The sequence below is a fragment of the Solenopsis invicta genome, chromosome 10, assembly GCF_016802725.1.
Source record: "Solenopsis invicta isolate M01_SB chromosome 10, UNIL_Sinv_3.0, whole genome shotgun sequence".
NCBI classification, from domain to species: domain Eukaryota; kingdom Metazoa; phylum Arthropoda; class Insecta; order Hymenoptera; family Formicidae; genus Solenopsis; species Solenopsis invicta.
The window spans coordinates 19,357,572-19,372,766 of record NC_052673.1 but is presented as its reverse complement, the minus strand read 5'-3'; the positions used below and the strand labels follow the sequence as shown (position 1 = coordinate 19,372,766).

The 15,195-nt window shown below is 35.3% G+C and overlaps 2 protein-coding genes across 9 annotated transcripts in view; one reads left to right on the top strand and one right to left on the bottom strand.

The window, feature by feature from the left end:
- Nucleotides 1-493: 493 nt before the first annotated feature.
- On the top strand, nucleotides 494-3,278 carry LOC105197646 (uncharacterized protein KIAA2013 homolog). The gene is made up of 7 exons (XM_011164117.3): nucleotides 494-710; nucleotides 972-1,443; nucleotides 1,532-1,769; nucleotides 1,870-2,108; nucleotides 2,178-2,405; nucleotides 2,605-2,879; nucleotides 3,076-3,278. Exons 1-7 carry the CDS (start codon nucleotides 530-532, stop codon nucleotides 3,261-3,263), a joined length of 1,821 nt encoding a protein of 606 aa, XP_011162419.1. The 5' UTR covers nucleotides 494-529; the 3' UTR covers nucleotides 3,264-3,278.
- A 545-nt stretch (nucleotides 3,279-3,823) lies between these two features.
- Nucleotides 3,824-15,195, bottom strand: part of LOC105197884 (metabotropic glutamate receptor 8) — a 112,704-nt gene continuing 101,332 nt past the window's right edge. For 5 of the 8 annotated variants that reach the window (XM_039454224.1, XM_039454223.1, XM_039454222.1 and 2 more), the window contains 3 exons: nucleotides 14,364-14,668; nucleotides 14,110-14,265; nucleotides 12,467-12,918 (listed from right to left, as the gene is read on the bottom strand). In XM_039454224.1, the coding sequence (XP_039310158.1) occupies nucleotides 12,703-12,918; nucleotides 14,110-14,265; nucleotides 14,364-14,668 (677 nt within the window). In that variant the 3' untranslated portion in view covers nucleotides 12,467-12,702. Of the gene's footprint in view, nucleotides 11,571-12,150; nucleotides 12,356-12,466; nucleotides 13,355-14,109; nucleotides 14,266-14,363; nucleotides 14,669-15,195 lie in introns of those variants that run through there. The other 3 variants (XM_039454227.1, XM_039454221.1, XM_039454226.1) reach the window with 3 other exon arrangements.

Sequence of the window (15,195 nt, the reverse complement as noted above, 5' to 3'; positions counted from 1 at the left end):
GTGTGCGCGAAGTGAGCGGCGTGACAAGTACGGTGCGAAGTTGCTGCCGAATCTGATAGCGAGATGTGAAATGAGCGGCGAGTGGGCTATTGCGAATTGCGACTTGCGACGCCGTTCACGCCGTTGGCCGCCCCGTTACTCGTGTCCGTCAGGTCCGTCTGACCGTCTGCGTGTCTGTGACTACTGTGTCTGTGACTGTGACTAGTGTGACTGTCTGTCGTCGTTCATTCACAGCTGATGTGGGTGACCGCACCGGTATTTGTTTATATCACGCGTAGAGTGCAACTCCTCTGACAATGCACTCTGATGATTCGAACGCGTACCGAGTCGCGTGATTCAAAAGCAACGGGATGAAAACGGGCTCTCACTGATGATTTATGCGAGCACTTTCTCTCGGTGATAAGGTTATGTCCATGATCGTCGGTGGGGCGACGACGACGACGACGACGACGACGACGACGACGACGGGACCAACGACAATAGTACTCAGGCATCGGTGTTTCACCGGCGCGTCAACACTCTCGCGACGATGAGAACGGGCGGTATGCTGGACGGCCGGGAGTTTGGCAAGCGCGTACGTCGCCTCCTAGACGGCAATTATTCGTATCGTAAAATCCTCCTGATCATTCTCGTTTGCGGCGGTCTTTTGCTATACTTTGGTCCATCCTTCGCACAGTGGCTCTTCTCCTCCGCTAGAGAACCTATACAAGGTATGAGTTTTGTTACTTTCCATCTTGAAACACCGTTAACTGTCTCGAGTCTCGTTGGACACTCGCAAATATTTATGGAAATAAAACTTGCTATCTATACCTTTTTAATAATATAGTACATGGATGCTTAAATAGTTTCTCCGAGGGGCCAGATTTCAAATATTAACAAGTGTCTATGCGAACCAGACAATATACAGAATTAACTTTACATCTTTCTATAGAAATTATTACCAAAATATTAATATGAATGCTTTTCCACAGCATTTGAAGATCATTGCATGAATGAGAGATTGGCTAGTTTCTACTTTGATGCTGTTGAATATAATGCAAATATTCTACACAATCCTCCTAAGGAGAATGAACATTCTTATCTGCCATACATTGGTAATGGTGTTTTTGGAGTTCCCGTTTCTCCAGAAGCCTGGCTGTATATTAAACATGGAAGAGCACTTTTGCTGCCTGTACAGTGGCAACCATTGATCTCACATCCTGTACCTAAAGATAGCTCTTATCGAGAAGCAACCATTATTCATTTTACAAATGGGATTGTTTACAAGTACCAGTGCCTTAGAGAGGGATACCACATAGAATTTCAATATTACGCTCATAGAAGTCTCGATGGGATTTTGGTACAGACTGTAAAACTTTCCAATCCATTTTCTCTCTCTCAAGAAATACCATTGAAGCCACAAGAATCCGTTCATTGGAGTAATTCTCACATAGAGCCCATCAGGTAAGCAAAAGTGTTGTTTTAAATAATTAAATAAAAATATATCAAAAATGTATCATTAATTGATTGTCATCTAATTTTGTGACGTTAGAATTCAGGTCGATGGACTTAATCATGATTACTCTTTCGTGTCTGGATTCGTATCCGCGCCCAACTCCAACAAGATAATAGTTGTATCGATTATTTACAAGGTTCCGCCTAAAACGATACAAGTGAAATCACACAGTTCCGTCAAGTTGGAATTCCTGTCGAGCATTCAATACAGCGAGCCAATTTTGTCCGAACAGTATCACGTGGAACGCGATGCAACTAAAAAGAGAGCTATCGATGTATGTAAACAATTGTTTAATTTATTGTTTTCCAGAAGAAAAAGATAAATTCAAACATTTTTTTATTTATATCTATGGATCATTATTCTTGGTTGTGCAGTTGTTGAGAAAGGCGATTGCGCGCCAGCAACGAAATCTAAGAGAGGAGCATGTAAATCTTTGGCAAAGTTATTGGTACACGAGTCTGAAAATAAGCGATTCCAAGGCCGATGGTGCTATCAACGGTCACAAGATTAATTCTACCATGTATTACGTATTGTCTCAGGTTCCACGGAGTATTTACAACGTCGAGAAAAATGTTGCTATGAATGAAGGTTGCTATCGGGGTCATCATACCTTGTAAGTGTTGGAATTGTGTTTACCTTTTAAAATAATTTACATTTCATAATTACGCTTCTTTTTTCTCAGAGATGCTCCTCGCTTGTGGAAAGATACCTCGACCATTGACGCCGTCAACGAGATAGTCGAGGCATGGTTGATAACATTAGAAAAGCAAGGTTGCCATCATTTAGTGACCGGAGGTCCCACAGCTGTACAACAAGCGATCGTGCTGAGTCTTGGTAGTTTGAGATTTAGTAATCAACATCTTGAATTTAATATCGATCCTCAGTATCTTCATCGCGATTATTTGTTCAGGTATGTTTATTATTTATCGCTAAGATGAACATAATATTAAAATTACATAAATATTAGATGTTGAAAACAAATTGTGAAAAAAATACGATTTAATTCTTTTTTCGTTCTTTTAATTTATCACTGTAACTCTATATATATATATATATATATATATATATATATATATATATATATATATATATATATATATTTCTTTCAGACGTATAAGTTATGGAAATTTAACGCATGTAAATATATCGGTAACAGTTGGCGAGGATAATCGCGCGATATTAGGAGTAGCTTTGGATAAAAGTGATAGTGTTTATTTCGGATGTGATGCTGGTTGTTTAGACGCACCAGTTTCTCTCGACCAGACTTATACAAATTTTCCCGTAAAGTTGACGAAACCACTAACCGCGATACTTTACATAACATCCGATCATCAGCACATGCAAGAGCTTCGTAATGCTTTGCACGTGCATGAAGTGGATGATGGTAAGTTAAGAAATGTAACTTGATTATTATCATTCAGTTTAATTCAGAAAATCTTTATTTTAATGAAGAATTGTATAATTTTAAAACATTAAGACTTTACTTACAGAAAAATTTTTTCAATAAAATTGGAATCAAAAAGTTAATGTTTTTAGCATAGAAATTTATTATTAAAAAATCAATGTATATCTTTTTTCAGCACCGGCACACGATCATCAAGTGATGGCTTTGCATAAGCATGGACATCAACTCGGAGGTTTGCCCACATTATTCTGGGTTAGCATATGTTTTCTGATAATTGTGTTCCATTTGTTTCTATGTAAATTAATTTGTAACGAATATTACGGTCATCAGGATCGGCAAAGAGTTCGATATAATAAACCGTGATATAATTGTACATAATTTTCTTGTTGACATGTGATGCATATATGTATATCGTGTGTGCATGCATGTATATGTATATATATGTGTGTGTGTGTGTGTGTGTGCATTTTACACATAAACACACACACACACACACACACACACATGTATATTAGAGTCGTATCATTAATGAATGAAATATTTTTTCAAGCGATGTTGGTATGTACGTGCGTGTATGTCTTAAGATATAAATTTTATTTTTTTATGGCGTTCATTGCAGTGAGCTATATACTTTACGACTGTTGTAAAGTGTTTTTTTCACGCAATAATAGTATATTTCAATTAATCTCTATTTTCCATTCTTTCTTTTTGGTATGAGAGACAAGCATATGACGTAATCGCGTATAAAGTTTTCTAGCCAAAGCATAAAAGTTACGAGTAAACATTTGTCTATTAATCTTTTTAATTCTAAAGCCATAAGTCTAAATAATTATTATTTTGTTACAATTTACTGTTATGTCTTTTTTTTGCATGATATAACATGGTAAGAGGAAAGGATTATAAGATTAATCAGCCACATTTTGTGCTGATTGTAAGACGGAAATAATTTATTGACAACATTTATTAGAGAATATATTAAACGCATAAACCGTATCACAACGTAAATAAACGCATACATAATATAACAACGTAGGATAATAATATTGATAAGATACGAATGCCAAGTGTCTATCGATTAGCTAATAAATATGGCAAAATATTCTAGAATGCTTAAAAATGACCATCATTATGATCATTATTGATGAAACGATTAATGGTGGTAACTAATAGTTAATCCTCACCCGATTAAGGTACACTTTTAATAAACATGATTTCTCACATACACATAGACACACATACATAACAAAATAATTTCATTTTATTACAAAATTGAAAAGGGATTGTGATTTTCCTGTATAAATAAGCGTATTGTTTTCAAATAAATAAATTAAAAGGAGAAATATATTTTGAAATTACTTTATGTAAGAATAATTTGAACGTGTTAAATATCGATTGTAAAAAAATTTCAAGCGAGTTATTTTAAAAAAATTTTTCCAAGCGACCATGTGCAATTCATAAATGAATAAAATATTTATAATCTAGCTAAATAAAGAATGATTTTCATAGAAAAGAATATGAGCAAAAAGGGAACATAAAAAATTCGTCTGTTATTATTCCAGCCAGTGAGGATCAACAAGAACGCGAATTTAAAAAAAAAAAAATATCTAGTAACGAAACGCATAAACGGTGACGAATGACTCGATAATGACATTTAAATCATAGTAATTGTTTTAAAATTGTAAAACCTGCAGAAAGTTACATGAAAATTTATTGGGCGACAGCGTGTTTCAGGGCTGATAACGCCACAAATTATCGCGGTTTGTTAACTTAAGTTTTTTTATTAATTGACGTATACTGTTCACGCTCATGCTCTTTCGATGGGCGTCATGCGCAACGCTTATAAAAAAAATGGATATCTCCATGGAGAGACCCATTAATTAGTCTAAATTTGTTTAATCTATTAACGACTTAACATACAATGAGATCGTATAAGCGAGATCGCTGATCATCGGATCTTGTTATCAGCGACACAACTTCTATCCTTTAGTCCGAAAACGAATAGGCGAATTCGGGGATCGCGAAATACTGATTAAAAACTAAATCAATATAATTAGGCCTACGGAACTGCCAGATTAAAAAACTTTTCTGGTGAAAATTTTCTCAGAATTTTTGTACAAACTTTTTTTTGATACACTTTTTGGGAATATTTTGCAATTTTAATCTTTTTTAAATTTATGTCCTATAATTTTTGAACATTACTTGAAACTTTTTCAGATTTTATAAGATTTTACAAAAATTATAGAATGAGAAATCTTTTAGAAATCTCAAGATGTATCAAAAAGAAAGTATTCTAGAAAAGATGTAAATTTTCTCAACATTTCTGAAAAAACAAAGTTCAAATTCGTATAAAAAATCTGAAAAGTTTTCTAGAAAGTTACAAAATTATACAGAAATTTTGAAAAATTTTTATAAAAATATAAAAATTTTTTACATATTATATGAAAAATTGTGAGGAAATGTTCACCAGAGTCGTTGGAACATTAGAAATAAAATAAGAGTGATAATAAGTACTTTTTTTCTCAAAAGGCAAGAAGGTTTAGCAACCTACAAATTCTTTAATTTGGTAAAAATAGAGTATATATGAACTTAATTATATAACAATATTCCGTGTCAGCTGCAGAACCATTCTAGAGTGAAAAAATTGATCTCTCCAAAGAAATCAGACTTTTCATATTTCTGTTAATATTTCAGAGTAAGAGATTATAAGAGCCATTTTGAAAAAAATTTAAGATAAAATATAAAGATTGATGATTTTCAAAGCTTATAGCGATGTGATAAACATAAGTTTTCTTTTATATTTTTTTTCGCCAACTTAAAATGTTTTATAAGCTCTGTACTATTGCGCGATATATGAATTGAAGATAATATTTAAAAACGTGAGATTGATCATTAATGCATGAAAACAAAGATAAAAAACACATCTTTTACAGTTTCTTAGCTGTTAACAGAAATGTGGAAAGTCAGATATATTTTTTGAAGGGATGTTTTCTTATCGTTTATCAGACAAAATAGAAAATTGTTACATGATTAGATTCACATATATTTTTTACAAAGCTTTGAGGCAGAATTTTTGGGAAATTTTCGAATTGCAAAACCTTCCTTATGGGACGAGTCTTTCTTCGAATAAAAGAAATTCTCGCAGTATTTTCAGAGAGACGCGTTTGTATTTCACAATTTTGAGAGAAGTCGTTTTATGTATTAATTTGTTTCTCGATTCGTTACAGCTTATGTTACAATTGGCTTTCCTCTTTACAGGGCATTGGGCAGAAAACGTTAATTTGACTTATCGAAATAACGTCATACGTTAAATAAAAAAAATGTTTTAAAAAAATAATATTCAATAAATGATATAATTAGGCATAATTTTTCTTAAAATTCACAAGATACCGGAAAACACCATATGTGCGACGGTGCAAGTTAAAATTTGATTCTACGCAATGTTACTCACATAGAAAATAATATTCGATAAGATGATAAATGTACAATTCTAAAATTATTACATCCGATTTCTCTCTGGTTTCACAATCGCAATCGCTTTGCACAGCGTTTCTTCTCTCCTCCGTTCCAACTTTTTTCTAATTAGGGAAGAAATATTTGTAATGCGACATTCAATATTAAATATTACATAATTAATTACACAAATATAAAAAGTAAATGGAACTTAAGCAAGATGATTTGCAATGTAAAGAAGTCTGAAAAAGAGTTGGGTTTCATTAAAAGAAACAATTTCAACTGTTTAGATCTAATTTGAATCTTATGCACGAGGATGAATATACGTATAAATGGCTTGTTAAAGCCGCTGCTTTTGCACACATTTAATATCGCGCGCACTACATATATACCATGTTACGTAATACATATTACGTGTCTAGTGTCCTCCCCTTATTTACAAAATCTTATTCGCGTTTATCGTTAATATATCGACTTAACGTTTCGGGAGACGATTCTCGCGCTGTTGTTAATATCCTACGAAATACGGTTTGCAATTTATATCTACGGTACATCTGTAGGTTTTCCACAATTCTCTTTTTTGCGCTAACATCGATTTGGCACCGTAATATAAAATTATGTTTTAAAATTGAATACTCCGCGATAGGGAATAGTTGTTTTAGTGCGGTAAACCGAGAATTTTCGTTCGCATCTGACATAATATGCATATGTATATATTTAAATTTTTTCCGTTGCTCTACTTAAATCGATCTCAAACACGTAGATATATGTATCAAACTACCGATAATCGCGTTTATCGCTAAACGAGTTTATGGAACTCTGCTATGGATTGTACCGCGCAGCGGTATATCGCCAGTTCGTTAATTTATTCGCGTTCTAAGATACGTTTGATGCACGTGTATGTACTCGTGTACCATTGTTCATAAATGATTGACCATACACATCAATATTCTTGACCCGTTTCTTCTAGGAGTAATATACATTCGGTCATACAGCACAGCATTGCAAAAATATTGCATAATATGGCTGCAACGTTACAACAATATTTTGCAATGCGCTTGCAGTGCTGTGTCTGCCTCTCTCTCTCTCTCTCTCTCTCTCTCTCTCTCTCTCTCTACACACGCGCGCGCGCATACACACACACACACACACACACACACACACACACACACACATATGGAATCTCTCTTTAAACAATAGTTTTAAAAACAAGTCTGCATGATGCATATCTTTTTCGATCCGTCTTGTAAGTAAAATTCTCCATGACACGACGAAGACGAGAAGATATGATTCGACCGGATAAGATCGAAGAGCCTTTAACTGGGACAAAGTTAGAATAGTTAGAATAGTCCGTCTATCTGTCTGGATAAGAATGAAAAACCGTAAGGACTTGCACTTAAATCGGACACTGCAGTTTAGACTGGTGAAAACAGATCTCCTTAGACTAGCACTGTTATGTACAGAATCATTCGTTAATCGGCTTATTATCGCAGGCAGTATATTTATCAAGTTACTTACGCATCCTTCGGGCCGATATAGTTTGATATACAATTTTTCGTCGTATGTCCAATTAACATAATCGTGCATCCTCACTACTTCACTACGCAGTATTCCATTAAGTCGGATAACGGCTATACTCGTTGACAATTTTTCTTTTTTGAAATATTAAAATATTTGTTTAGTTATAATAAAAGCAAATAAGGGGAAGAAAGAAAGTGGTTTGGCATAATTAATAAATAATAGCGATAACAAAAATTCATTATTTTTTACATATAACATATGTATCTTTATAAAATATAAAATAAGACTTCTTGTATGTACATATGTTACACTGATAAACTACTGCTTAGATAAAGATAAATTATACATTAACATATAAATTCAAATTTATTAGTTACTCAATAGAATTTATAATACCTACTAAAATAAAATTATATATCACTGCACTGTTGTTTGTTGAGGAAATCTTTTTGGTATCTTTTATCATTATTCGACTTAATCACGAAGACATCGATATACAGTCACGGAAAGTAGCTCACATGGCTAGGCACATAAGTATACACGTATAACAGCTATTATATATTAAACATGCACGCAGCGTCAACGACGTCTCTTTAGATTTCAACGCTATATAATATTTTGTACAATTATTAATTAAGAAATATTCCATTTCTCGGGGATGCGAGATTCCGCGATCGTCCAATCGTAATCGTAATATGTGTATTTACAGATGTTTAATTAACAGAGATATTAATTAATCATTAATTAAAGTAATTTAATAACCAAGAAACATCAGTGAATTACAGATTAAAACGCTGATTACAATGTTCCTTAAATATTAATTGAACCGAAGATACGTTCGGATATATATATATATATATATATATATATTTTTTTTTTTTCCATTAAAATAAAGAGAAGAGAAAAGAAGACGAAGGAATTGGGTAATATCTGCGAAAAAAATTATTGGTTATGTTCGAACTTATTTTCTAAAGTGATGCATGTTATACAAACATTCGTTTCAGATAATATCAACGTAGACATATTAGGATAAATAATTAACAACGATATTTTAGGCGTATCGTATATACAACGCGCAAAGTAGTCACGCAGAAATCGAATTAGCAAAACATTTCGCATCTTTCGATATTCTTTGAAACGATAATAACAGTCCTAACGAGTTGATAGATTTTGCCTTCGTTTACGTTCTACGTTTACGATGGCTATAACAACATTAATGTAATTGTCGCCGAAAAATGCTTCGTCGAATCTTTCTTACCTAGCAATTCTTATCGTGCTGCAAGTAAAATCTTTTTGATTTTGGTTTTTTTATACAGGAATGCCTTACTTGGGTCGATATGTTTTCACTCTCTCTTTCTCTCTTTCTAACTGCCTGTCTTTTATCTCCCTTATTTTCATCAAAGCAATTTATCATTAGCCAAACTCTCGATGTAACATCTACGCTGAGACGGATTAAAATCGATCGATTCATCGTTGTCTTAATCTTAACATATTCATTGTTTCGAATTACACTCGGGACTAATGTTCTATTTTTTAATTTATTCCCTAATTTGATAAGTTACCTTTATTTAAAGTTAAACGAATAAAATTTCTATGCTAAAATTGGAAGAAAAATGCGAATTGGATTTGAATCTGACGTTTTTTATTACAGCGGCTCTTGCATAAATTCCAATATAACATGTATAAATTAATTTTTGCTTTAAAGTCAAATTGAAGCGATAGATTTTAAGAAAACGATCGTATCACTGCGACTAGATTTCCGTTTCGAATATTTGATAGCTGAATTCTATGCAATTGCTGTTGCCGTTATATAATCGATATTTTTGTTTCACTACAACCGAAATTAACGAATTAATCTCTGGCATTCGTATACGCGATTCCTCTTCAATCGATAAGATGCGACAATTACTCGATTTTAACCAATCGAATTTTATTATTGCTACATATCCTAGCACACTCATATTCGTTCATAGTTAATTAACGTACGCATCTGGTATTTCAAAATCACTGGATAGGTTTTCAGAATTTTTTTCACATAATTTCAAGTAATCTATCATTACTTGGAGTAATTTATCATAATATATCCAATATTCGAACAGTTTTACAGTGTTACGAGTAACGAACAAAATTTTGCTGTTTATCTGGTGCAAATTAATTTAAAGCAGAGAAAGATCCAATATTTAATTCATGCAAATTCTCTTGTGAAAGATATTCTCTAAAGAAAAAAACAATCTAAAATAATATAAATATGGTCGCTTGTCTTTATATACATATGTTGAATAATATGAAATACTTGTCGAGTTTTGGTCAATCCAAAACTTTCATATATAAACTCCACTACGTTATTGGTATGCAAGTAGGAAAAAGGTCTTTGTTCGTGAGAGATTAATGCTTCCCAAAAACTGATCGCGTAATACTGGAAACTTGCCGAGTGTCGTGAAGAACGTAACGTTCGTACGCCAAGGCAAACAAAACACAAAGGTTTCTAATATGAATAACTACACAAGAAGGACTATTATTTTGGACAACCAAATTGCAGTCATCGAGAATGTATTTTAGTAACGACAAGATTGTAAACGTCACACTGCGGTCGCGCGCGCGAGACAGAAAGAGAGAGAGAGAGAGAGAGAGAGAGAGAGGGGGGGGAGGAGAAATTATTCTCAAAACTTGCTATAATTTTCTAATAATTTCTTATTATCAAAAAATTTATCTGTCTTGAAAGAAGATGCGACATTTTAGAAATACAAATTATCCATTTGATGGAAGCTTTTCTAATTTTGATTTAAATTCATCTTTCATCTTTCAAATTCATATTAATTTATAATAAGAATAATCATCAGATTTAATTATAGAGGATATTTCGTAAGTACTGGTGTGTTGTTTTAAGAATTGATTTATGAAGAATAATTTATACGAATATATAATCTCAAAGGCTACGTTTTTAAAATATAGGGTGTTACAAATTCCATAAAAGTATTGTATTTCTTTTTAATTATCGCTTTAAAATTTATAGAAAAAGTGTATAGTAATATAATTATAAAAATTTGATTTCATGTGTTGGCAAGTTCGAGATAGTAGTATACTACTTGAACGTTATTCTGCGCTATTCTCTTTTTACAAAATGGCGACTATAGATAAAAAATGGAATTTAATTTTTTATTTACCAGCTCGAGTTTGAAAAGGAAATCTCTTTCCATTTAGAAGCTATTAAGAAAGAAGATAATTTTACAATATCTTAATACTATCTAAAATGTGATTCTCAAGACCATATATTCGTATAAACTTTTTTTCGTAAAATCTTATAAATCAATTTCGAAAGTTTTGGATAGTACTTAAGAAAAAAATATTCTGTATAATTAATGTGTTTTGTGTAATCACAGAAGTGCAAAGAATTGAACAAGTGTCGTCAAATCACTTACATTTCGTCGGAATATACAAAACGTCTGGCGCATATAAAATATCGAGTGCGGCAAGATAGACGAGGCCTTTCGTGCTGGTCGGAAACTTTGTGAAGGATATTGAAGAGGACGCTTCGTTGAGATTCGAGATGACCGTTTAATACTACGAGGAGAACTCGGAGAAGGTCGGCGAGTCGCTGTAGCTTAGAATCTGCTCCTCGTTCAGGTACGATCTCTCTTTCCTCGCGCGCGCTTCTACTCTCTCGGAGATACTGCTGATCCTGGCTTTGCGATCGCTCGGCTCGAAAAAAAAACACAGGAGATTATACATTAAAATGTATGTGTGTATATATGTGTGTGTGGACGTGCGTGCGTGCGTGCGTGCGTGCGTGCGTGCGTGCGTGCGTGTGTGTGTGTTATAGATTAAAAATCGTGGAGCTCGCTATTTCGTGATGCGTAAGTACGATACAAAGTAACGACATGACAAATGTTAAAATGATAAAAAGTGACAAAATAATACAAAAATGATGCAAAATAATATAAACGATGTAACACAAGAATTATGACGGAGCGCTAAAAAAATAAGAAAGCAAAAAGGTCCTATAACGCAATTAAATAAACACTGTCAAACTATTATAAATGAGCAACTGCCGAACACACGATCATAGATTTCAATCCTAATATCGACATCTTGATAATAGCTCTCACATGGAAACAAAAGGATTTGCTTTACGTAAGTTAGGGAGAATGAGCTATTAAACTTTAATTAGACACCACTGCGAGATATCACGTTTTTTCGACAAGCCGCCCAATTCGTTCAATCAAAGCTGCGGATTTCTCATGGGAATAATTCTCTATTGGAAACAAGGAAAATCTGTCACCTGATCGGAGTGGTGACGCGGCTCGCCTTGACTCCTCTCGCGCACTCGGCGCATCGCCAAGCTCATGGGTGGACTGACGGTGAGCTCTGGTAGTTCCTGAACAGTCGACAGCTTGCGTTCCTCTTGGTCATCGTCGTCATCGTCGTCGTCGCTGCCGCTGTCGCCGTTACCGCTATTGCTGCTGCCACTACCGCTACCGTTGCCGTTGGCACTAGCGCTGCCGCCGCTGTCACCGTCGCCGCCGCTATCACCATCACCGCTGCCACCGGTATCACCACCACTACCACTACCGCTATCGGCATCGGCACCGGCACCGCCACCATCGCTGCTGCCACCACTGTCGTCGCCGTTGCTGCTGCTGCTGCCGCCACCACCACCACCACCATCATCATCATCATCATCATCATCATCATCAGCATCGGCATCATCATCATCATCAGCATCATCATCACCATCACCATCGTCGTTGTCGCCATTGACATACACCTCCGCCTCGGTCTCGCGCATCCTCGCCCGATGCTCTGGACAGGGAGGGAGGTGTATGAGAGCGACCTAGCTAACGGAAGTCTCCTCGACCGACGGACTCGCCAGCACCTGGGTCTCACCGTTCGCGTGCTTTCGCTCATCCGCACGTCCCGCGCCCCCACGGGACATTGGCGGGCTGCTGCGCGAGCCCGATGTCACGCTCTGCATCGTCTGGCTGCGACCACCGGCAAAGCGCATGCTATACGCAGAGCGATTGCCACTCTGCAAACCGTCTCTGCTCGTCTGTGGAAACCCAAATAGATTTTAAATATCTATCGACATATGATTGAAGAACAAGGGAGAGGATTTTTAGCCTATAGAGAATTTCTCTGGGTTATATTTCTATAATTCATACCAATGCACTCGAAAAGCCACCGCAGCTAGATTTATCGAGCGCACGTAAGCATCTCAATCAATGGAATGGAAATTCGTTGCTCGACATAAACTCCGCAAACAGTGCGGTAACTTACGCTCAACGTCAAATTGATCGAATCGTTAACGTTAGCATTAGTAGTGTTAGCATACGCCTTTACATCAATTTACATCCGGCCTTTATGCGCCTTCGTGCGCACCGGTGCATTCAGTCGAATTCGGTGTAACATTCACGATCAATTCTGCAATATTTGAATATAGTGTTCACGTTCACCGATTTGTGTCTGGCTCATGCATGCTTTCTCTCCTGAAAAAGATGTAAGTTTATAGAAACTTGATTCTCTTTCATAATTAGACTTGGAAGGCTCTGTACCATGAATATTTTTTTATGATTAATGTTATTCACAAATAGCTTGAATTTTTTTTTACGTCTTTGAACCGCACCTTTTGATGATTTAACTAAATAGATAAATAAGAAAACCTTATCATTGTGTTATGCGATTTTCTAAACGTTTTGCGGTCGATGGAATTATTATAAGATAAAACAATTTTTTCCATCAGATTTTAATACTTGAAAAATAAATTTTATTAACAAATTCTGCGCGATATAAACTCACGCGAGTATTATAATTAACTTGTTAGATTTCAATAGCTTAGTTAATAATAGCGAACCTCAATGTAGCATTAGATTAAAGTTTATCTCGACATACCTATTATGCGGGAAAAAAATTAACAGATAATAATTTGTTTACTTGGGAGGAAAAGAAAAAATGAGAGAAAAAGAATGAAGATAATTGGAACGAGTATATAAGCGTACAGTAAAGTCTAAATTGAGTTTTCGAATGGAAAAGTTCAAATATGCCTTGAAATCTCCATCAAATTTTACGTGGAACATATAAGTTATTAATCAAAAGCGAAAAGGAGATAGCTATTGAGTGAGAGAGAGAGAGAGAGAGAGAGAGAGAGAGAGAGAGAACTAGTGAGATTTCGACAAGCTGTCTATTTCACAGATCAATTGTTAGATAGATTGGGATAAGGTAGAAGAACAAAACCTGTACATACGTTAGGATGACCAGGGCGAACGTTTTTGTAAGGCTGGAACAGCACTAAGTAGACCTTGGGCGTGAAGAGGCAGCCGAGGGCAACCGAAGCGGAGATGTTGATGCACATGCACATGCTCGCGATCTGAACCTGCAACGTAGGCAGCCGTCCGCTCGACTTTACATGTTAACACAGAAAAACGCGCCGTGAGGCTCGTCTGTATATACGTATGTGTATGTGCACACGCGAAGACGCGAACGGCAAATGGCACAGACCTTGTAGTCGTTGTTGGTACCAAAGTAGATGGGCACAAAGGCTAGCCAGACGATACACGTGGAGTACATGGTGAAGCCGATATATTTGGCCTCGTTGAAGTCCTCCGGGATCTTGCGGGTCTTGAACGCGTACAGGGTGCACATCAGAATCAGGAACATGTTGTAGACGAGGGACATCATCAACGAGAACGTCGACACCCGGCACGTGAGCACCGCGGACAACGGATATGGATGGATCTCCGTGGTATCCGGCGGCTCGATCATCAGCCACACGATAGTGCCGATGAGTTGCACCGCGGTGATCCCTGCACACCAAGTGGGAAGCGCGTAATCCAGGATCAGACTCTGCGTACTTTAGAACCTACCGTTTACATTGTTAATCGAATAACGAATGGAAACGTGTGTGGTGTCGAGAGAAAATCTGCAATGCTTCGTTTCTCCCAATTATTTCCTTTTTATAAAAATTTAATTGCACGTAATATTCAATATTATTCAATTCTAAAAGAATGAGAGAACACGATTGTGTAGAGTTGATAAAAGAGGCAATTGTAATAAAATTGTAATGCAAACAAATCATAGCATTCTCTAATGGAAAAAAAAAAAATTATATAACTTGGAGAGAGAAATAATAATAAAAAAGTAATACTCAAAATTTTTTTTAAGAAAGAAAAAGAAAATATGTAAAATGTAAAAAATGTAAAAATGTAAAAAAAGAAATGACGACTAATTCTGAATGTTCTTCAAATAGAACGAGACGATTAATTTGCGTTTTGTGAAAAAATAACGATACAAACGATATAAATTTATAATTATTTAATTACGATGAAAATTA

What these genes read in the sequence shown, in the direction of transcription:
- LOC105197646 (XM_011164117.3), top strand. Translation starts at nt 530, where the DNA reads ATGAGAACGGGCGGTATGCTGGACGGCCGGGAGTTTGGCAAGCGCGTA. An exon ending in CGCTAGAGAACCTATACAAG is followed by an intron (nt 711 to 971) that starts GTATGAGTTTTG and finishes GCTTTTCCACAG; the next exon opens with CATTTGAAGATCATTGCATG. An exon ending in CATCGCGATTATTTGTTCAG is followed by an intron (nt 2,406 to 2,604) that starts GTATGTTTATTA and finishes TATTTCTTTCAG; the next exon opens with ACGTATAAGTTATGGAAATT.